Below are 22284 nucleotides of genomic sequence, written 5' to 3'. Positions count from 1 at the left end.
TCATCCTCTAGAGAGTCCTCCTGCTGAGACCCTGAGCAGTGTGATGAAGTCGAGGGAAGCTCCCAGCGACGCCGCTTAGGTGGTCTGGGACTGCGGTCTGTGTCAGAGACCTCACCTTGAGACCTATGAGTCACCCCAGGAGCACTTTGCTGCTCCAACCGAGGGGGGCCTGGGGTCAATGATTCAACAGTGCCCGGGGCCTGTGTTACAGGTCTGGACTGCAAAGCTTCTAGTATCTTAGCAGACCATTTATCCATAGTCTCAGAAAGTTTGTCAGCGAATACTGCAAACTCCGTCCCTGTCACCTGGACAGTGGCAGCCGGTGTTTCTACCTGGGCCGAGGGTCCCACTAGTGGCTGAGGCTCCGGCTGAGTAAGTACCATAGGTGCCGAGCATTGCACACAATGAGGGTAGGTGGAACCTGCAGGTAGCATAGCCGCACATGAGGTACAGGTTGCAAAGTAAGCCTGTGCTTTGGCACCCTTGCTATTTGCAGACGACATGCTGTTGTCTCCTCTGAGTACAATCTGGGAGGGTATATAGCCAAAAACCAGTGCGACCGTACAGAGTAAATGTATAGCATATAAACCTATATATATACACTTCGGCACCCAGGGGGGCCAGCACCTAGAAACAGGTGCGGCTTACCGACCGCCCAAAGCGGTTGTGTGACCACCAGATTCCCTGCCTGGATCTCCCAGAGCCGTTTGTCTCTCCTCTCTAGCTTCAGAAGTGCTGACAGGAATGGCTGCCAGCGTTCTGTGAGGAGGAGGGGGCCGTGGGCGTGCCCAAGAAAGTGCGGGAATCTGGTGTCCCACTGTGCTCAGTGAGGGGGGAGGAGGATACAAAGTATGCTCCAGCCCTCAGCGCTGACGTCCAGTGCAGCGTCCCTCCCTTCCCCTGACTGACAGGCCCGGGGGCGGGAATATGCAGTACTAGGCCGCAAAAGCCGGGGACTAAAGTTATAAGCGCGGCCGGCAAACAAGCGCGGTCAGCACGGTAGTCCCGGCGCACTAACACACCCAGCAGTGCTGCAGCGTGTATGACACAAGCGCTCCATGCGCTGTCCCCAAGGGGACACAGAGTACCTCACAGTAGCAGGGCCTTGTCCCTGACGATACCCAGCTCCTGTCCAGCAGATTCCCCAGGGGCTGCGGAGGGAGCACGGTCCCAGTGTCTGGAGACCGATTAGGATCCCACTTCACCCAGAGCCCTGCAGGGATGGGGAAGGAAAACAGCATGTTGGCTCCTGCCTATGTACCCGCAATGGGTACCTCAACCTTAACCGCACCGCCGACCAGAGTGGGGTGAGAAGGGAGCATGCTGGGGGCCCTATATGGGCCCACTTTTCTTCCATCCGAAATAGTCAGCAGCTGCTGCTGACTAAATTGTGGAGCTATGCGTGCATGTGTGCCTCCTTCGCACAAAGCATAAAAACTGAGGAGCCCGTGATACACGGGGGGGTGTATAGGCAGTAGGGGAGGGGCTTTACACTTTTAAGTGTAATACTTTGTGTGGCCTCCGGAGGCAGAAGCTATACACCCAATTGTCTGGGTCTCCCAATGGAGCGACAAAGAAAACTATGCTCCATTTCCAATTTAAGGCATTTGCTAATAATATAATATTATTACGCCTACTACATATTGGGATAGGATCTCGGAGATTGGCATAGCCCTTTAAACACACATTTGAATGAAAGTAATACAGACACTGATAATTTAGCACATTTCTACTTACTGATGCCACTGCTTTCCTTGTCTCCGGCATTTTTGGCAAGATTCATAGCATATTCACACACTTCTGCTGCTTCTCTCTGGGCCAGCTGCCTGAGACAAGCTACAGCCGCACGTCTCAGGAGAAGATGAGAACTGCCCAAGTGAACCTGAAACACAAATTGTTATATCTAAGACTGCGTTCACAGATCTTTTTGAAAAACTGAACCAGAAATGCATTTGTTTTGCAAATTCCCAATTTAACTGCAATACATTCATATACCTTTACAATAAAGTCTTTTCCCCTAAAAAGCTTTAATACATTGTTCCCTCTATTTTAAGTAATGGAACTTAGATTAGATATAAGAACAACTTTTATCTCTAGAATTCACCCATCATGCAGTTTTCATGCTCTGAAGATGTAAACTTACACAGAGACAAGGGACCAGACTGGACAAATTGACGTGACGAGGGGCAAACATGTGAAGCTGCTGCAGGCAGGAGATGGCAGCAGCCTGGACTAGTGAGTCGGAGTGATCCTGCATGATTGCACAGCCCACAAGACATGAGGATCGGATAGTAGATATTGTTGGTCCATTGCCTGTAAAGTAATATTGCTTATTATTCTATACAATGATACAGTTACTGGATAAAATACAACCAATTATCACGCTATGGTTGGATTCTGCATGGGGGGGAAAAAAAAAAAGCTATAAACAGTAAAGTGATTCCTCTTCATTTACATCCCATTAGATGCCACGGTCATGCCATCCCAAGGAGTATTGTCATCTTGTAAAGTGATAGCTTATTGCTAGGATGAGGGACCCAAGGACCCCACTGATCCAAAGAATAAGGAGGCCGCAGTGTGGTGTAGCATCACATCCCATTTTAAAATATCCCTAAACAACTATAATGGGGGAACATAATTGGACGCAGCACTACACCAATGCTGTGGCCCTTTAATTCTCTGGAGTTTTGGGGTCCCAGATCTTGTACACTCAGCAATCATGGAGAAATGCATCACTTTTTAAAATGGAATTAACCCTATGTGCCTCGTTGATTTGCAGGCCTCCTACACTATACTTGCCTTGCAGCTCCGGACCAACAGTTGTTATGATTGCACCCAAACACCGACCCAGACATTGATGCACTTCTGTATGTGATGGAGGAACCGTCAGCAGCAATGTGAGCACTAAGGAAAGTGTTGGCTCCACATATCCTCGGTACATTGGGCCACTAGAATCCACGATGAGTGCAAGTGAATGGAGAGACCAAGTCTGAGAAGCAATTAGAAAGAAAAAAGATCTACTCTGAAGAGCTGCAACTCTCATATTATTAACACATTCCTAAACAATGGACACCAAGTTGTTTTTTTATACTACTTTAATATATTTTCTTACCTGGACTTCTGGCGAAGTGCCGTCCTGAGCTAGTGCCAGGAGAATGCTGACGCTGGTCTTCAGATGTTGCCCTGACCCAATTCCTCCAACATACCGGTGCAAGCAGCCAAGCGCAAGTGAGTGGCCTGTTCTGGATACCACATCCCGAGCAGACTTCAGCCTAGATTAGTGAGAAAAAAAATAAAAAACAGGACAAATCCTATAGTAAGTATTAATATTAACACTTTGAGAACACTAAAATAAATCGAAGACATTTAGTATAAAATATAAACTGCTGAACACGTCAATTTACATAATACCATTAAGCCATAAATAATGGGGTGGTGCGGGTAGTTGTAATATTAAATATATTTAGTACCTTTAAGAAAATGAAAGGCAACACAGGGTCAATAATTACTTCAATAGTTCCTAAAATTGGTTCTATTGCTCACTGCAGATCCCACAGATGTCATAGACTCACTATTAAAGCCGTATGGTCATAGACTCACTTATCTAAGCTGTATGGTCATAGACTCACTTATCAAAGCCGTATGGTCATAGACTCACTTATCAAAGCTGTATGGTCATAGACTCACTTATCAAAGCTGTATTGGGCCATTCTGGCAATAAATGTTCCTTCTCCAACCACTTGAGCCATTCGGCCTAAAGCCTCTCCGGCAGCACATCTCAGGATAGGGTTAGGATTATCCAAGGCACCCATCACCAAAGTCAAAGCAGATTTTCGGACTTCTTCTGGACCTAATGAGCTTTTATTTTCTGCCAGACCCTAATTATAAGAGAATAAGATTTGGATTTTTTTATTTATTTTTATATTATTTTTTTTGGCACATTTTCCAGTACACTGTGGGGTAAAACAAATGGCGTTATTCAAAAGTGAAATTCACACTCCTAAAAACAAGCCTCATACACCTATGTGGACGGAAAATGAAAAAATTATGCTTCTTACAAGAAGATTAAGAAAAAAATTAAACTGCAAAAACAGAAAATGGCCATGTCAGAAAGAGGTTAAATGGCCCACTACAAAGATTCTCCATCATTAACCCCTTCACTACCAAGGACGTAACAGTATGTCCTAAATCATGAAGGGGTGATCACCGCTGGCTGCTGCAATGAGCCAGTGGTGATCCCACACGTCTGCTGATTTATACAGCACACACATGTGCCTCATAGGCACAGGTGGATCCACAATCCACCGCACCTGTTAACACCCTTAAATCGCGCTGTCAAAACCTAACAGCGCAATTTAAATACCTAGAGCGGGTAATGTGCACTTACCCAACGCTATTGGAGGTTGCCATGGTAGCACTGGGTCATGTGATAACTCCTGTCACTATCATGACTCACTTCTTGTTACAACGGGCAGAGCGCTGGCTGTAACAGAAGATGAGCATTTCTGCTGACCTGAGCTGTGCATCTCTGACCAGGAGAAATGAACGAGCGATCAGAGAGCTGATCCTCATAGGCCACTACGGGGACTAATAAAATAAGTAAAAAAAAAGGTTTAAAAATTTAAAAAAAAAAAAAAAAAAAGAATCTAAAAGTTCAAATCACTCCCATCTGCCCCATTGAAAAGTAAAGGGTTTAAAAAATATATACACATTTGGTGTTGCCGCGTTCAGAAATACCTGATCTATCAAAATATAAAATCAATTATTCTGATCGATAAATGGCATAGCGTCAAAAAAACGGATTTTTGTGTACTCATCGTAAAATCGTTTTCTCTTAGCCATCATTGGGGGACACAGGACCATGGGTGTTATGTTGCCTATCCATAGGAGGACACTAAGTAGATGCAAAAGCATAGCTCCTCCTCTGCAGTATACACCCCCTGGCCGGGCCAGGCAACCTCAGTTTTAGTACACAAGCAGTAAGAGAAAAAAACAGTAAAAACTTCTCAACAGAGGAACATGAGAAAAGAAGAGTCATAACCAAATAAGGTACTGAGAGAACCAAGGCCCAACAGGGCAACAGGGTGGGTGCTGTGCCCCCCAATGATGGCTAAGAGAAAACGATTTTACGGTGAGTACACAAAAATCCATTTTTCTCTGACGCCTCATTGGGGGACACAGGACCATGGGACGTCCTAAAGCAGTCCATTGGGTGGGAAACATAAAAGAAGACAACACAACCCAAGGACTAGGAACCAGTCCCGGACAGCCTGGAGCACCTACTGAGAGAGGTGCTCTACTGCCGTTTGCAGAATTTTCCTACCCAGATTTGACTCAGCTGAAGCCTGGGTATGGACACTGTAATGCTTTGAAAACGTATGTAGGCTAGACCAGGTCGCAGCCTTACACACCTGTTCCACTGAAGCCTGATGCCGAATGGCCCACGAAGCGCCAACTGCTCGCGTGGAATGAGCCCACAGCCCACTAGGAATGGGCTTGAGTTGCAAGCGGTAGACTTCCTGGATCGCAGAGCGAATCCAGCGAGCCAGCGTCGCCTTTGAAGCTGCCTGTCCCTTCTTAGGCCCCTCAGGAATGACAAACAAAGAGTCCGTTTTCCTAAATGGGGCTGTCCTGGATATGTAATATCTGAGAGCTCTGACGAGGTCTAACGAATTCAGAGACCTTTCCACCCTATGAACTGGGTGTGGACAAAAGGAAGGCAGGACAATGTCCTCGTTCAAATGAAACGGGGTAAGAACCTTTGGAAGGAAATCCGGGAGAGGGCGCAGAACCACCTTGTCCTGGTGAAAGATCAGAAAAGGCTCGCGGCAAGAGAGTGCTGCCAGCTCCGAAACCCGTCTGATGGACGTAATTGCCACTAAGAATGTTACCTTCCAGGACAGAAGAGCAAGGGAGGATTCCTTGAGAGGTTCAAGTGGGAGACCTCTGGAGACCGTCCAGAACGAGGTTGAGGTCCCATGGTTCCAGCGGCCGTTTGTACGGGGGAACTAGATGGGAAATGCCCTGGAGGAAGGTCTTGACTTGCGGTTTTTGAGCCAGGCGGCATTGGTAGAAGATTGAGAGCGCTGAGACCTGCCCTTTAAGGGAACTGAGAGCCAACCCCGCTTGCAAGCCAGACTGTATAAAATCGAGAATTCTGGGGATGGCCAGAGGCATAAGCTGGACGTTAGTTTCCCTGCACCATGAAAGGAAGATTTTCCACGTACGGTGGTAAATGCGGGCTGAAGCAGGCTTTCGGGCGCTGATCATGGTGGCAATAACCGCGGGGGAGAATCCCGCTCTTGTTAATATTCAGGTCTCAATGGCCATGCCGTCAGCTTCAGGGCTCTGGAGTTCTGATGGGAAATGGGCCCTTGAGTCAGCAAGTCTGGGATGTCTGGAAGGCGCCACGGTGCGTCTGTGAGCATTTGTACTAATTCGGCGTACCAGGCGCGCCTGGGCCAGTCCGTTGCTATCAGTATCACCGGGACTCCCCCTGCCTTGATCTTCCTGATTACCCGCGGCAGCAGGGGTAGAGGTGGAAATATGTAAGGCAGGCGGAAGTGGTGCCAGGAGCAGACTAGAGCATCCGCGCCGATGGACTGCGGGTCGCGTGACCTGGCTATGAACGCGGGTACCTTTGCATTCAACCTTGAGGCCATTAGGTCCACGTCTGGTGTGCCCCAGCAAGTGCAGATGTGTAGAAACACATCTGGGTGGAGGGACCATTCTCCGGCAGCCAGGCCTTGGCGACTCAGAAAGTCTGCTGCCCAGTTCTCTACCACCGGTATGTGTACCGCTGATATCAATGATCCCGTCGATTCGGCCCAGCTGAGGATCTTGTGGGCCTCGAGATAAGCCGCTTTGCTGCGGGTGCCCCCCTGCCGATTGATATAGGCTAAAGCTGTCGAATTGTCCGATTGGACTCGAATCTGACGACAAGCTAGCAGAGGGCTGAACGCTCTGAGCGCGAGGAAGATCGCGCGGAGTTCCAGGATGTTGATGGGGAGGAAAGACTCCTGGGGCGTCCAACGTCCTTGAGCAGTGTGGTGCAGGTACACTGCTCCCCAGCCTAGGAGGCTGGCGTCCGTGGTCAGGACCAGCCAGTTCACTGGGAGAAAAGATCTCCCCTTCGATAGGGATGAGGACCGAAGCCACCAGCGGAGTGCGTACCTGACTGAAGGCGTCAGGTGAAGATGTCTGTCCAGGGAGAAGGGGCTCTTGTCTCAGGCCGCTAGAAGGGCTAGCTGCAGTGGGCGGAGGTGAAGTTGAGCAAAGGGTACTGCTTCCATAGCCGCCACCATCCTGCCGAGCACTTTCATGCTGAATCGAATGGAGCGAGACGGAGGACGTAGAAGGCAGCGTACCGCTCGTTGAAGAGCGAACGCCTTGTCCTGAGGGAGAAGGATCAAGCTCCGACGGGTGTCCAGGGACATGCCCAGGAAGGTGATGGATCGTGATGGGATCGGGGATGATTTGTCCAGATTCACTAGCCACCCTAAGCGGGATAGGGTGTCCACAGTGATCTGTACGCTGGTTGAGCAGTCGCGGAAGGAGGGGGCCTTGATGAGGAGGTCGTCCAAGTAAGGGAGAACGACTACTCCCCTGGCGAGAAGGACGCTCATGGCGGCCGCCATGACTTTGGTGAAGACCCTTGGTGCGGTGGCAAGGCCGAAGGGTAGAGCTACGAATTGAAAGTGGGAGTCCTGAATTGCGAAGCGTAGGAACTTTTGGTGATCTGGGGCGATGGGTATGTGCAGGTACGCGTCCTTGATGTCTATGGAGGCGAGGAATTCCCCTTCGACCATGGATGCAATAATGGACCTGTGATAACACGCTCCGGGATCGCCTTTGCTGGGTTCAAAGGGCACGTATTCACCTCAGGCAGACAGCCGAATTCAAGGTGTAACTGACGCTTGGTCAGGTTTATTGCAGTGAAGCATAAACAAAAAGAAAAAAAACACCAACAAAATAAATCCTTGCCTGTCCGGCACTAACTATACACAGTGTTATCCTAACTACCAACTGGAGGGCTTCTCCCTTCCAGCTAAACCTTACAAACATCAGGCACTGCTCCTCACAAGTGTCTCCCACACAGCCAGGCTTACTGTGTTCCCAGATGGAGACCCTCCCCCAACTTCCCAGATTCCTTTTACCTCCGTCCTTCACCTCCCATTAATCCATTAGTAGCCAGGTGATCCTGGCCAGGCTAAGTCACATAGGACCGATACCGGGGTGAGATATACCTGCCCTCATCCACTAATCCCACATGAGTCTCACATATCCCCCCCCTCTGCTCAGACCACCGCGGCTGAGCAACGGCACCCACAAAACAGTGCACACGAGACAGGGCATCAGCATTCCCCATCCGCACCCCCGGGCGGTGCTCCACTGTAAAACGGTAGGCCTGAAGTGCAAGGAACCACCGGGTCACTCGGCCATTCCGTTCCCTATTCAAGTGCATCCACTTGAGAGGGGCATGGTCAGTGATCAGCCGGAACTTCCTTCCAATCAAGTAATATTTAAGGGACTCTAGAGCCCACTTAATGGCTAAGCATTCTTTTTCCACAATGGCATAGTTGCGTTCATGCTTATTAAGTTTCCGACTAAGATAAAGGACCGGATGTTCCTCTCCGTCCTTCAGTTGTGACAATACAGCCCCGATACCGGCATCAGAAGCGTCCGTTTGGACCACGAACTCGCTGCGGAAGTCAGGAGTCATTAGCACAGGTTGAGAGCAAAGAGCTAGTTTTAAGTTATGGAAGGCTTCTTCGGCTGCCGTGGTCCATTTGATCATGACAGAGTCTTTCCCTTTGGTAAGGTCCGTCAGGGGAACAGCGGTAGCCGCAAAATTGGGAATGAACCGTCGGTAGTAGCCGGCTATTCCCAAAAACGCTCTCACCTGCTTCTTGTTGACTGGTTGCGGCCATTTCTGAATGGCTTGTATCTTGTCAATCTGGGGTTTAACAATTCCCCTCCCAATTACGTATCCCAAATACCGGGCTTCTTCCAGCCCGATATGACATTTCTTGGGGTTTGCTGTTAGACCCGCCTCCCGCAGGTCCTCAATCACAGCCTCTAGTTTCTGGAGGTGCGTCTCCCAGTCCAGGCTGTATATGACTATGTCATCCAAATACGCAGAAGCATAGTGCCTATGGGGCCTCAGGACTCGGTCCATCAACCTTTGAAAGGTTGCCGGTGCCCCGTGTAGTCCAAACGGCATATACACATACTGGTATAAACCTTCCGGTGTAGAAAACGCGGTTTTCTCTTTAGCGGCCTCTGTTAGCGGGATCTGCCAATAGCCCTTCGTTAAGTCTAGGGTCGTGATATACCGGGCTTTTCCAAGCCGATCTATTAATTCGTCGACCCGTGGCATAGGGTATGCATCAAATTTGGAGACCGCATTTAATCTCCTGAAGTCATTGCAGAATCTAATGGAGCCGTCTGGTTTCGGTATTAACACAATCGGACTCGACCAGGCGCTATGCGATTCCTCGATTACACCTAACTCTAACATGGTCTTCACTTCTCGGGAGACAGCTTCCCGCCGAGCCTCCGGTATTCGGTAGGGCTTTACCTGAACTGTTACCCCAGGCTCTGTTATGATGTCATGTTTAATGAGAGTGGTCTGCCCGGGCTTTTCCGAGAAAAACTCGTGATTGTTGATTACAAACTGCTTGACGTCGGTCTTTTGCCGCTCCGACAGAGTCTCCGCCGTCCCGACATCCGGTATGGTCTGCTTGCAGACCGGAAGGGCCAGACCTGCTGACAGAGCTGGACGGTCCTTCCAGGGTTTTATCAGATTCACGTGATAAATCTGTTCAGGCTTCCTTTTACCAGCCTGGTACACTTTGTAGTTTACCTCACCCACCCGTTCCTTAATTTCAAAGGGGCCTTGCCACTTTGCCAGAAATTTGCTTTCTGCCGTGGGGACCAGGATCAACACCCTATCTCCGGGTGCAAAAGTACGGATCTTGGCCCCCCTATCATAAATCCTTTTCTGTGCTCCTTGAGCCTGTATCATATGCTCTTTAACGATGGGCATCACCGCCGCAATACGGTCCTGCATTTGGGTTACATGGTCTATTACGCTTTTGAACGGGGTGACCTGTCCCTCCCAGGTTTCTTTAGCGACATCTAACAGTCCACGGGGACGTCGGGCGTACAGAAGCTCGAAAGGAGAGAACCCGGTGGAAGACTGGGGCACCTCCCGGATGGCAAAAAGCAAATACGGGAGTAAGTAGTCCCAGTTCTTCCCGTCCTTGTCTATCGCCTTACGGAGCATCTGTTTCAAAGTTTTGTTAAACCGTTCGACCAGTCCGTCCGTTTGAGGGTGATACACGGAGGTGCGTAACTGTGCTATTTGTAACAGCCTGCAGAGTTCTTTCATTACTTTAGACATAAAGGGGGTTCCTTGGTCTGTGAGTATTTGTTTTGGGACACCAACCCGACTAAACACATGGACCAGCTCCTTGGCAATGGTCTTGGTGGCCGTGTTACGCAAAGGGATGGCCTCGGGGTAACGAGTGGCATAATCCAAGATGACAAGGATGTGCTGGTGTCCTCGTGCAGACTTGGGGAGGGGTCCAACTAAATCCATCCCAATTCTCTCAAATGGGATCTCGATGATAGGCAGAGGTACTAAGGGGCTACAGAAACGGGGCCTAGGCGCAGACATTTGGCAGTCGGGACAAGACTCGCAATAGGTGCGAATATCGTGATGCATGCCGGGCCAAACAAAACAGTGTAATATCCTTTCGGTAGTTTTCTGGACCCCCAGGTGTCCCCCCATCATGTGTCCGTGTGCCAGGTCCAGCACTCTCCGCCTGTAGGCTCTCGGCACAACCAATCGTTGTACTGTGTCATCCCCCTTCTTCTCTATCTGATAGAGAAAGTCATTCTCCAGGGCCATGTAGGGGTAAGCCAGCCTAGTACCTGCATCCACCTGCACCCCGTTTATCATTTTAACATTTTTTATAGCCTGAGTAAGGGTAGGATCTCTCATCTGCTCACTTTGGAAGTCATCTTTCTGGACTTCCAAATTCAGCCAAGAGGAAGGGGGACAGCCACCCGTGTCCGCCTCTGCCCCGGGTTCATCGGAATCACCCGCCAGAACTGAAAAGGGGAACTGGGGGTTGTTTTCAGCGGATTCCTCCTCTGAACCCTCTTGTGGGGCATCCTCTAGTGGCTCCGGGCCCACACAAGGTGTGGGAGAAGGATCATCCGTGCGGCTACCCTGGGGTACTAATTGGTTCTCCCACAACTGCCAGAAGTGGGGAAAATCCCTGCCCAAAATGATATCATGCAATAGTGCTGGTACTAGTCCCACCTTATGATGCACAGACCCATAGGGCGTAGTAATGCAGGAGACCGTTGTGAGGTACGAGCAGGTGTCTCCATGCACACATGTCACAGAAAATTTATCTGACGGTCCCATCGGGACTGTTACCAGACTGGCCTTTACCAGAGTCACCACACTCCCCGAGTCCAACAGCGCAACAACAGTATTGCCATCAATGGACACTTCACACAGGTGTTTTTTCATATCGCCTTGACATGCAGCAACACACACTACCCGTGCAACCATAGCCCTGCGTTTTTCAAAGTCCGTGACATCACACTGCATCGGTTCTGCAGTTACTGGACAGTTTGCAGCAATGTGGCCCAACTCCTGGCAGCGGAAACACCTCACGGGCCCCTTGCTGAGACCATAGTTTGGCACCTTAGCCCTCACAGGGCCAGCAGTCCTGTTTTCCTCCTCCACTGCCTTAGGATATTTTCCTCCTCCCCATGACCCTGGAACAGTCTTACCAGATCCTCGTCGAGAAGGGGAAGAGCGAGGATGTGTAGCATCGTCCATAAGTCCTTCTGCCAAGGAATAACGCTCCACTAGATCCACTAGCTGATCCGCTGTCGTGGGGTTTCCATGGCTTACCCACCTCTTCAGAGATGGCGGTAGAGCTCTTAGGTATTTATCCAGAACGATTCTTTGTACCATCTCTGGCGCCGTCAAAACCTCGGGCTGTAGCCATTTCTTGGTCAAGTGAATGAGGTCAAACATCTGTGACCGCGGTGGTTTATCGGGCTGATAAGTCCATTGATGAACTCTCTGTGCTCGCACGGCCGTCGTCACTCCCAGCCGGGCAAGGATCTCGGCTTTTAGTTTATCAAAGTCATGCGCTGCTTCAGGCTCAAGATCAAAGTAGGCTTTTTGGGCCTCACCTGCCAGAAACGGTGCAAGCAAGTCGGCCCATCGCTCCTTTGGCCACTTTTCCCGCTCCGCCGTCCGTTCAAACGTGGTCAGGTAAGCTTCCACATCGTCCTCTGTGGTTAATTTCTGCCAGCACCGACTCACATGAATCACCCTCTGGTCAGCCTCCGCATTATTCTCCGGTACGGTCGCCAGACGCTGCGCCACCTGCTGCAAAAGTTGGCGGTCTTTAACCGTCGATTCCACCAGTTCCTTCAACTGTGCCGACATCAAGCGATTAGCCTCCTGCTGCACAGCTGCGGATTGTACCAGCGCTTTCACCACGTCATCCATTATGATGCGCTGTAACGTGCTGCCCGCGTTCTCCACCACAATGTGATAACACGCTCCGGGATCGCCTTTGCTGGGTTCAAAGGGCACGTATTCACCTCAGGCAGACAGCCGAATTCAAGGTGTAACTGACGCTTGGTCAGGTTTATTGCAGTGAAGCATAAACAAAAAGAAAAAAAACACCAACAAAATAAATCCTTGCCTGTCCGGCACTAACTATACACAGTGTTATCCTAACTACCAACTGGAGGGCTTCTCCCTTCCAGCTAAACCTTACAAACATCAGGCACTGCTCCTCACAAGTGTCTCCCACACAGCCAGGCTTACTGTGTTCCCAGATGGAGACCCTCCCCCAACTTCCCAGATTCCTTTTACCTCCGTCCTTCACCTCCCATTAATCCATTAGTAGCCAGGTGATCCTGGCCAGGCTAAGTCACATAGGACCGATACCGGGGTGAGATATACCTGCCCTCATCCACTAATCCCACATGAGTCTCACAGGACCTTAGGGACGCCATTCTGAATCTCCGTACGTGCACATGTTTGTTTAGTGTTTGAGGTCCAGGATGGGTCGAACTGACCCATCCTTTTTGGGGACCACAAAGAGGTTGGAATAAAAACCCCCGAACTTCTCGTCGTCTGGGACAGGCATTATCACTCCTGCTGTTTGGAGCGAGTGGATTGCTGAGAAAAAATCTTCGCGTCGTTTTCGAATCTTTGGGGGGTTTGAGAGAAAGAACTGACTCGGGGGTCGGGTCCGAAATTCTATGTGGTAACCGGAAGACACAAGGTCTCGCACCCATTTGTCGTCTGAGGCAGCAGCCCAGATGTGTTGAAAGAGCCGCAGTCGACCTCCTACAATGAGTGTGTCTTCCAGGGCGCCGAAGGAGTCATGAGGGGGGAAAACATCGTGGCCGAGTCTCCCTAGTCCTGGACTGTTTCGGTCTAGGTTGCCATGACAAAGTGGGTTTTGGGGAGGGCTGAGAAGGTCGGTCCCTGCGTAGTCCGCGGCTGGTGGCGGGGACAGCACGGGATGTCGACCAACCAAATGACTTCTTGGAGGCAGAGTCCGCTCGCCATTGTCGGAGCCAGAGAGCTCTACGGATGGCTATGGTATTTGAGGCGGCAAACGCTGCGCAGGTAGCAGCGTCCATGGAGGCCTGGATGAGGTACTCCGCCGCAGCGGCAATTTGAGCTGTTACCTCTGTGAAGGTCTGAGTGAACTGGGATTCCTCAAGCGAAGTGTTAAGGGATTCTACCCAGACCGAGATCGCCTTTGCAACCCACACAGAGGCAAAGGAGGGCGAGAGGGAGGAACCCGCAGCCTCAAAAGCAGAGCGGGCGAGGTGCTCCACCTGTCTGTCTGTCGGGTCCTTAATGGAAGAACCATCGGATAAAGACAGGAGTGTCTTTGTGGTAAGGCGAGAGACCGGGGTCGACCGAGGGCGGATCGGCCCAGCCCTTAGGGGCAGGTAAGGCAAAAGGGTATCTAGACTCCATGAGTTTTCGGTTACCGAAGCATCTGTCAGGCTTCTCCCTTTGATTTGTGAGGATGTCCTGCAAATCTGGGTGATCAGCGAAAACCTTTTGGGGTTTCCTTGCCCTCTTAAAAGGAGACCGCATGGTCAGTGGTAGTGGATGGGGGATCCTCCACATGCAGAGTTTGGTTGATTGCTGCTATAAGGGAGTCTATTGCAGTTTGATCATCTGGGGGTGATGAAACCCAGGAATCCTCCTGGCACAAACAGCATTCTCCCTCCTCCAGCTCTTCAGAAGCCGTGGAGCGTGTGGGAGAGCCTGCCCTGTGTGCTCCCGAGTGAGAGCCCGCTGGAGACACCCGGTCGTGTGCCCTTTTCCTGATCCCTGCAACCGGTGAAGCATGTGCCCGGATTACCTCAGAAGGATCCTCCATAGGGGTATACTCGGGCTGCGTTCCGTCCAGGGACCCAGAAGGGTGTGGAGGACGACATTGCATAGCCAGAACCAGGTTCTGTGACAGTTTTTCCATGGATTGGGACAGAAACTGTGCCCATTCCGGTGGGCTGGAGGCCCTAGGCTCTGGGCTGCCGGTTGCGGCGGTGGTGGCAGGTGGGTCTTGGGGGGCCTATAGGGGCACAGGACGCACAGAGAGAAGAGGTGTGTTTACGTGGTAACTCAACGTGGCAGGCAGTGCAGGCTGAATAATAGACTATGTGAGCCTTAGCCCTCTTAGTGCCTTTTGAATTCTGCATGTTCCTAATAGGAGTATGCTAGGAGGGGGAGCAATGCTCAGCAGAGCTACAATTGATAGCAAGCACCTCACCAGAATCAGCCGATGACCCTGTCCTCAGGAAGGCTTAAGCTCTATGAAGATCTTGCACACTTCCCTGGGGGGGGCGGGGCTTAGCGCTAAAAGAGCAGGAAGATGAGTCAGTGCGCCCCCCTGCTGTAGGTAGTAAAAAAAAAAAACGACGGGAAGGGAGCTTCTGATAGTTATCCTCCCTCTCTCTACAGTCAGCACACAGCTTGTCAGCGGTGGTTATCAGCCAGCTTTTGCTGGAGCAAATAAACAGAGCAGATAATACACAGTGAGTCCCTGAGCCCTGGGCCCTCCCCCTGCCACGGGGAAGTTATCTGCAATACTTTCTGCAAACAGCAGAACTTCCCCCTCCTCCAGCCAGCAAGCTAGAGAAAGTTAACACTGTGTGTGCAGGATCCTTGCTCCTTGCACATAAATACTGTAAATAGCCTGGGAGCCTTCTGCAGCGTCCTTTCTCCCTTTGTCTGGGAAACCAGTCAGGGGGGATCTCACCTTAAAACGCTGCTTTCCAGGCAGTGAAAATAGCAGAGCCAGCTTGTTGTGTCGTTGTCATATTCAACTCAGAGCCTGCACAGAGGGGCTGAGGAATCAGTGCCATCTTCATCTCAGAGCCTGCACAGAGGGGCTGAGGAATTGGGCTATAGGGCACAGGCCTCTACCCTGGGCTTTGGAAAATCGGTGTCTGTGGAACCCGTCGTCCAGCCCAGGATCCAGCGTCGCGGGAAGGGGTACGTGTAGGCAACGCTTCACGTTCCCGCCCATTGATGGTAGTGGGAGATCGGTCCCAAAAGGAAACAGTCGCCCTCAAAAAATAACAAACCTTGAAAGGAAGTGCCTCCTACAAACACTAAGCTAAAACTGAGCTTGCCTGGCCAGGCCAGGGGGTGTATACTGTAGAGGAGGAGCTATGCTTTTGCATCTACTTAGTGTCCTCCTATGGATAGGCAGCATAACACCCATGGTCCTGTGTCCTCCAATGAGGCGTCAGAGAAGAAGGGAATTTTGTTTACTTACCGTAAATTCCTTTTCTTCTAGCTCCAATTGGGAGACCCAGACAATTGGGTGTATAGCTATGCCTCCGGAGGCCACACAAAGTATTACACTAAAAGTGTAAAGCCCCTCCCCTTCAGCCTATACACCCCCGTGCTGCCACGGGCTCCTCAGTTTTGGTGCAAAAGCAAGAAGGAGGAAAAAATTATAAACTGGTTTAAAGTAAATTCAATCCGAAGGAATATCGGAGAACTGAAACCATTCAACGTGAACAACATGTGCACACAAAAACAGGGGCGGGTGCTGGGTCTCCCAATTGGAGCTAGAAGAAAAGGAATTTACGGTAAGTAAACAAAATTCCCTTCTTCTTTGGCGCTCCATTGGGAGACCCAGACAATTGGGACGTCCAAAAGCAGTCCCTGGGTGGGTAAATAATACCTCATAATAGAGCCGTAACGGCTCCGTCCTACAGGTGGGCAACCGCCGCCTGAAGGACTTGCCTACCTAGGCTGGCATCTGCCGAAGCATAGGTATGCACCTGATAGTGTTTCGTGAAAGTGTGCAGGCTCGACCAGGTAGCTGCCTGACACACCTGCTGAGCCGTAGCCTGGTGTCGCAAGGCCCAGGACGCTCCCACGGCCCTGGTAGAATGGGCCTTCAGCCCTGAGGGAACCGGAAGCCCCGAGGAACGATAAGCTTCGAGAATTGGTTCCTTGATCCACCGAGCCAGGGTTGATTTGGAAGCTTGTGTCCCTTTACGCTGGCCAGCGACAAGGACAAAGAGTGCATCCGAGCGGCGCAGGGGCGCCGTACGAGAAATGTAGAGTCTGAGTGCTCTCACCAGATCTAACAAGTGCAAATCCTTTTCACACTGGTGAACTGGATGAGGGCAAAAAGAAGGTAAGGAGATATCCTGATTGAGATGAAAGGAGGATACCACCTTAGGGAGGAATTCCGGAACCGGACGCAGAACCACCTTGTCCTGGTGAAACACCAGGAAAGGGGCTTTGCATGACAACGCTGCTAGCTCAGACACTCTCCGAAGTGAAGTGACTGCTACTAGAAAAACCACTTTCTGCGAAAGGCGTTCGAGCGAAATATCCCTCATTGGCTCGAACGGTGGTTTCTGAAGAACCATCAGCACCCTGTTCAGATCCCAGGGTTCTAACGGACGCTTGTAAGGAGGGACGATGTGACAAACCCCTTGCAGGAACGTGCGTACCTGTGGGAGTCTGGCCAGGCGCTTCTGAAAAAACACAGAGAGCGCAGAGACTTGTCCCTTAAGGGAGCCTAGCGACAAACCCTTTTCCAATCCGGATTGAAGAAAGGACAGAAAAGTGGGCAAGGCAAATGGCCAGGGAGAGAAACCCTGAGCAGAGCACCACGACAGGAATATTTTCCACGTCCTGTGGTAGATCTTGGCGGACGTTGGTTTCCTAGCCTGTCTCATAGTGGCAATGACCTCTTGAGATAATCCTGAAGACGCTAAGATCCAGGACTCAATGGCCACACAGTCAGGTTGAGGGCCGCAGAATTCAGATGGAAAAACGGCCCTTGAGACAGCAAGTCTGGTCGGTCTGGCAGTGCCCACGGTTGGCCGACCGTGAGATGCCACAGATCCGGGTACCACGACCTCCTCGGCCAGTCTGGAGCGACGAGGATGGCGCGGCGGCAGTCGGCCCTATTCTTGCGTAACACTCTGGGCAACAGTGCCAGAGGAGGAAACACATAAGGAAGCTGAAACTGCGACCAATCCTGAACCAAGGCGTCTGCCGCCAGAGCTCTGTGATCTTGAGATCGAGCCATGAATGTTGGGACCTTGTTGTTGTGCCGTGACGCCATTAGGTCGACGTCCGGCATCCCCCAGCGGCAACAGATCTCCTGAAACACGTCCGGGTGAAGGGACCATTCCCCTGCGTCCATGCCCTGGCGACTGAGAAAGTCTGCTTCCCAGTTTTCCACGCCCGGGATGTGAACTGCGGAGATGGTGGAGGCCGTGGCTTCCACCCACATCAAAATCCGCCGGACTTCTTGGAAGGCTTGCCGACTGCGTGTTCCACCTTGGTGGTTGATGTAAGCCACCGCTGTGGAGTTGTCCGACTGAATTCGGATCTGCTTGCCTTCCAGCCACTGCTGGAACGCTTTTAGGGCAAGATACACTGCCCTGATCTCCAGAACATTGATCTGAAGTGAGGACTCTTGCTGAGTCCACGTACCCTGAGCCCTGTGGTGCAGAAAGACTGCTCCCCACCCTGACAGACTCGCGTCCGTCGTGACCACCGCCCAGGATGGGGGTAGGAAGGATTTCCCCTTCGATAATGAGGTGGGAAGAAGCCACCACCGAAGGGAAGCTTTGGTTGCCTGAGAGAGGGAGACGTTCCTGTCTAGGGACGTCGGCATCCTGTCCCATTTGCGTAGGATGTCCCATTGAAGAGGACGCAGGTGAAACTGCGCGAAAGGGACTGCCTCCATTGCTGCCACCATCTTCCCCAGGAAGTGCATGAGGCGCCTCAAGGGGTGTGACCGACCTTGAAGGAGAGATTGCACCCCTGTCTGTAGTGAACGCTGTTTGTCCAGCGGAAGCTTCACTATCGCTGGAAGAGTATGAAACTCCATGCCAAGATATGTCAGCGATTGGACCGGTGTCAGATTTGACTTTGGAAAATTGATGATCCACCCGAAACTCTGGAGAGTCTCCAGAGTAACGTTGAGGCTGTGTTGGCATGCCTCTTGAGAGGGTGCCTTGACCAGCAGATCGTCTAAGTAAGGTATCACCGAGTGACCCTGAGAGTGGAGGACCGCAACTACTGTAGCCATGACCTTGGTGAAAACCCTTGGGGCTGTCGCCAGGCCGAACGGCAGTGCCGCGAACTGAAGGTGTTCGTCTCCTATGGCGAAGCGCAGGAAGCGCTGATGCTCTGGAGCAATCGGTACGTGGAGATAAGCATCTTTGATATCGATCGATGCTAGGAAATCTCCTTGGGACATTGAGGCGATGACGGAGCGGAGGGATTCCATCCGGAACCGCCTGGTCATTACGTGTTTGTTGAGCAGTTTTAGATCCAAAACAGGACGGAAAGACCCGTCCTTCTTTGGAACCACAAACAGGTTGGAGTAGAAACCGTGACCCTGTTGCTGAAGAGGAACCGGGACCACCACTCCTTCTGCCTTCAGAATGCCCACCGCCTGCAGAAGAGCCTCGGCTCGCTCGGGAGGCGGAGATGTTCTGAAGAATCGAGTCGGAGGACGAGAGCTGAACTCTATCCTGTAACCGTGAGACAAAATGTCTCTCACCCAACGGTCTTTTACTTGTGGCAGCCAGGTGTCGCAAAAGCGGGAGAGCCTGCCACCGACCGAGGATGCGGTGTGAGGAGGCCGTAAGTCATGAGGAAGCCGCCTTGGTAGCGGCACCTCCGGCGGTCTTTTTAGGGCGTGATTTAGACCGCCATGCGTCAGAGTTCCTCTGATCCTTCTGAGGCCTTTTGGACGAGGAGAATTGGGACCTGCCCGCCCCCCGAAAGGACCGAAACCTCGACTGTCCCCTCCTCTGTTGGGGTGTTTTTGGTTTGGCCTGGGGTAAGGATCTTTCCTTTCCCTTGGATTGTTTGATGATTTCATCCAATCTCTCACCAAACAAACGGTCGCCAGAAAATGGCAAACCAGTTAAGCACTTTTTGGAAGCCGAATCTGCCTTCCATTCCCGTAGCCACAAGGCCCTGCGTATTGCCACTGAATTGGCGGCTGCAACCGCCGTACGGCTCGCAGAGTCCAGGACAGCATTAATAGCGTAGGACGCAAATGCCGACGTTTGAGAGGTTATGGACGCCACCTGCGGCGCAGACGTACGTGTGAGTGCGTCAATTTGCGCCTGACCAGCTCAGATAGCTTGGAGTGCCCATACGGCTGCGAATGCTGGAGCAAAAGACGCGCCGATAGCTTCATAGATGGATTTCAACCAGAGCTCCATCTGTCTGTCAGTGGCATCCTTGAGTGAAGCTCCATCTTCCACTGCAACTATGGATCTAGCCGCCAGTCTGGAGATTGGAGGATCCACCTTGGGACACTGAGTCCAGCCCTTGACCACGTCAGGGGGGAAGGGGTAACGTGTATCCTTAAGGCGCTTGGAAAAACGCTTATCTGGACAAGCTCGGTGTTTCTGGACTGCCTCTCTGAAGTCAGAGTGGTCCAGAAACATACTCGTTGTACGCTTAGGAAACCTGAAACGGAATTTCTCCTGCTGAGAAGCTGACTCCTCCACTGGAGGAGCTGAGGGAGAAATATCCAACATTTGATTGATGGACGCAATAAGATCATTCACTATGGCGTCCCCATCAGGAGTATCAAGGTTGAGAGCGGCTTCAGGATCAGAATCCTGATCAGCTAGCTCCGCTTCATCATACAGAGAGTCCTCTCGCTGAGACCCTGAACAATGTGATGATGTCGAGGGGATTTCATAGCGAGCTCGCTTAGTCTGTCTGGGACTGCGTTCCATGTCAGAGACCTCACCCTGGGATCCATGAGACACCCCGGGAGAACAATGTTGTTCCAACTGAGGGGGACCAGGGGGCAATGATACCACAGTGCCCATGGCTTGAGATGCCGGCCTGGACTGCAAGGCTTCTAATATCTTAGCCATAGTCTCAGAAAGTCTTTCAGTAAAAACTGAAAACTCCGTCCCTGTCACCTGGACAGTGTTAACAGGTGGTTCTCCCTGGGCCACGCTTAGCAGAGGCTCCGGCTGAGTAAGTGCCACAGGGGCCGAGCATTGCACACAATGAGGGTCAGTGGAACCTGCCGGCAGTATAGCCGTACATGCTGCACAGGCAGCATAGTAAGTCTGTGCTTTGGCACCCTTGCCATTTGTGGACGACATGCTGTTGTCTCCTCTGAGCAATACAGGAGGGTATATAGCCAAAAAAACAACCGTGCACCATACAGTGTAAAGTATAGCCTATAATCATATAATCTATAAGTACACTTCTGCACTAGTGGGGCCAGCACCTCAGGTGCTGCTTACCGCCCGCGCAAGGCGGTTGTGTGGTCACCAGAATTCCTGCCTGGGTCTCCCTGAGCTTGTCTCCCCTCTCCAGCGTTAGCAGAGCTGACAGGAATGGCTGCCGGCGTCCTGAGGAGAGGAGGGGGCCGTGGGCGTGCCCTAGAAAGTGCGGGAATCTGGTGCCCCACTGTGCACAGTGAGGGGGGTGGAGTATGCAAAGCATGCTCCAGCCTCAGTTGCTGACGTCCTTTACAGCGTCCCGCCCTTCCCCTGACTGGCAGGCCTGGGGGCGGGAAAAGAATGAGACTAGGCCGCAAAAGCCGGGGACTAAAGTTATAAGCGCGGCCGCCGTATAAGCGCGGTCGGCGCGGAAGTCCCCGGCGCACTAACAGTCCCAGCCGCGCCGCAGTGACAACAATGGCAGCGGCGGTCAGCGCGGCAGTCCCCATACACTAACACACGCAGCGACGCTGCAGTGTGTAAAGGCACAAACGCAGTCAGCGCCGCGGTCCCCGTTGCACTAGCACACCCAGCAATGCTGGAGTGTTGCTGTGCGCGGTCCCCACGGGGACACAGAGTACCTCAAAGTAGCAGGGCCATGTCCCTGAACGATACTCGGCTCCTATCCAGCAGAGTCCTCGGGAGCTGTGGATGGAGCACGGTCTCATGTGCCTGGAGACCGATAGGATCCCACTTCACCCAGAGCCCTAAGGGGGATGGGGAAGGAAAACAGCATGTGGGCTCCAGCCTCCGTACCCGCAATGGATACCTCAACCTTAACAACACCGCCGACAAGAGTGGGGTGAGAAGGGAGCATGCTGGGGGCCCTGTTATGGGCCCTCTTTTCTTCCATCCGACATAGTCAGCAGCTGCTGCTGACTAAGCTGTGGAGCTATGCGTGGATGTCTGCCTCCTTCGCACAAAGCATAAAAACCGAGGAGCCCGTGGCAGCACGGGGGGTGTATAGGCTGAAGGGGAGGGGCTTTACACTTTTAGTGTAATACTTTGTGTGGCCTCCGGAGGCATAGCTATACACCCAATTGTCTGGGTCTCCCAATGGAGCGCTAAAGAAATTACATTTTTTGGTCATCGCAAATTTTGTGCAAAATGCAATAACATGCGATCAAAAAGTAGCATCTGTGCAAAAATGGCAAAAACGTCAGCTCGAGACGCAAGACGCAAACAATAATCAGTCACTGAGCCCAAAAAGTACGCCACTTTTTATGTACAAACATTTGAATTTGTTTTAACCCCTTATATAAAAGAAAACCTATTCATGTTTGGTGTCTACGAGCTCATACAGACCTGAAGGCATCACACTGACACATCAGTTTTACCAAATAGTAAACACAATGCATAAAATACCCCAAAACAATTGTGCAATCGCACTATTTTTGCAATTTTTCCGCAATACTTTTTTGGCATGTTTTTTTATGTTCCAAATCAAAAGTATGG

The 22284-nt window shown here is 51.4% G+C and overlaps 1 protein-coding gene across 1 annotated transcript in view; it reads right to left on the bottom strand.

Annotated features, from left to right (window-relative positions):
* The window catches only part of HEATR5B (HEAT repeat containing 5B), a 178140-nt gene that overhangs the window by 67015 nt on the left and 88841 nt on the right, over positions 1 to 22284 (bottom strand). The window contains exons 18-22 of the mRNA XM_075339495.1: positions 3688 to 3878; positions 3113 to 3272; positions 2800 to 2989; positions 2144 to 2313; positions 1738 to 1882 (exon numbers count right to left, since the gene is read on the bottom strand). Coding sequence (XP_075195610.1) covers positions 1738 to 1882; positions 2144 to 2313; positions 2800 to 2989; positions 3113 to 3272; positions 3688 to 3878 — 856 coding nt within the window. The remainder of the gene's footprint in view (positions 1 to 1737; positions 1883 to 2143; positions 2314 to 2799; positions 2990 to 3112; positions 3273 to 3687; positions 3879 to 22284) is intronic.

Source organism: Anomaloglossus baeobatrachus, chromosome 3 (genome assembly GCF_048569485.1).
Source record: "Anomaloglossus baeobatrachus isolate aAnoBae1 chromosome 3, aAnoBae1.hap1, whole genome shotgun sequence".
Lineage (NCBI taxonomy): Eukaryota > Metazoa > Chordata > Amphibia > Anura > Aromobatidae > Anomaloglossus > Anomaloglossus baeobatrachus.
Note: the sequence above shows the minus strand (reverse complement) of the source record. Positions and strands in the feature narration are given on the sequence as shown.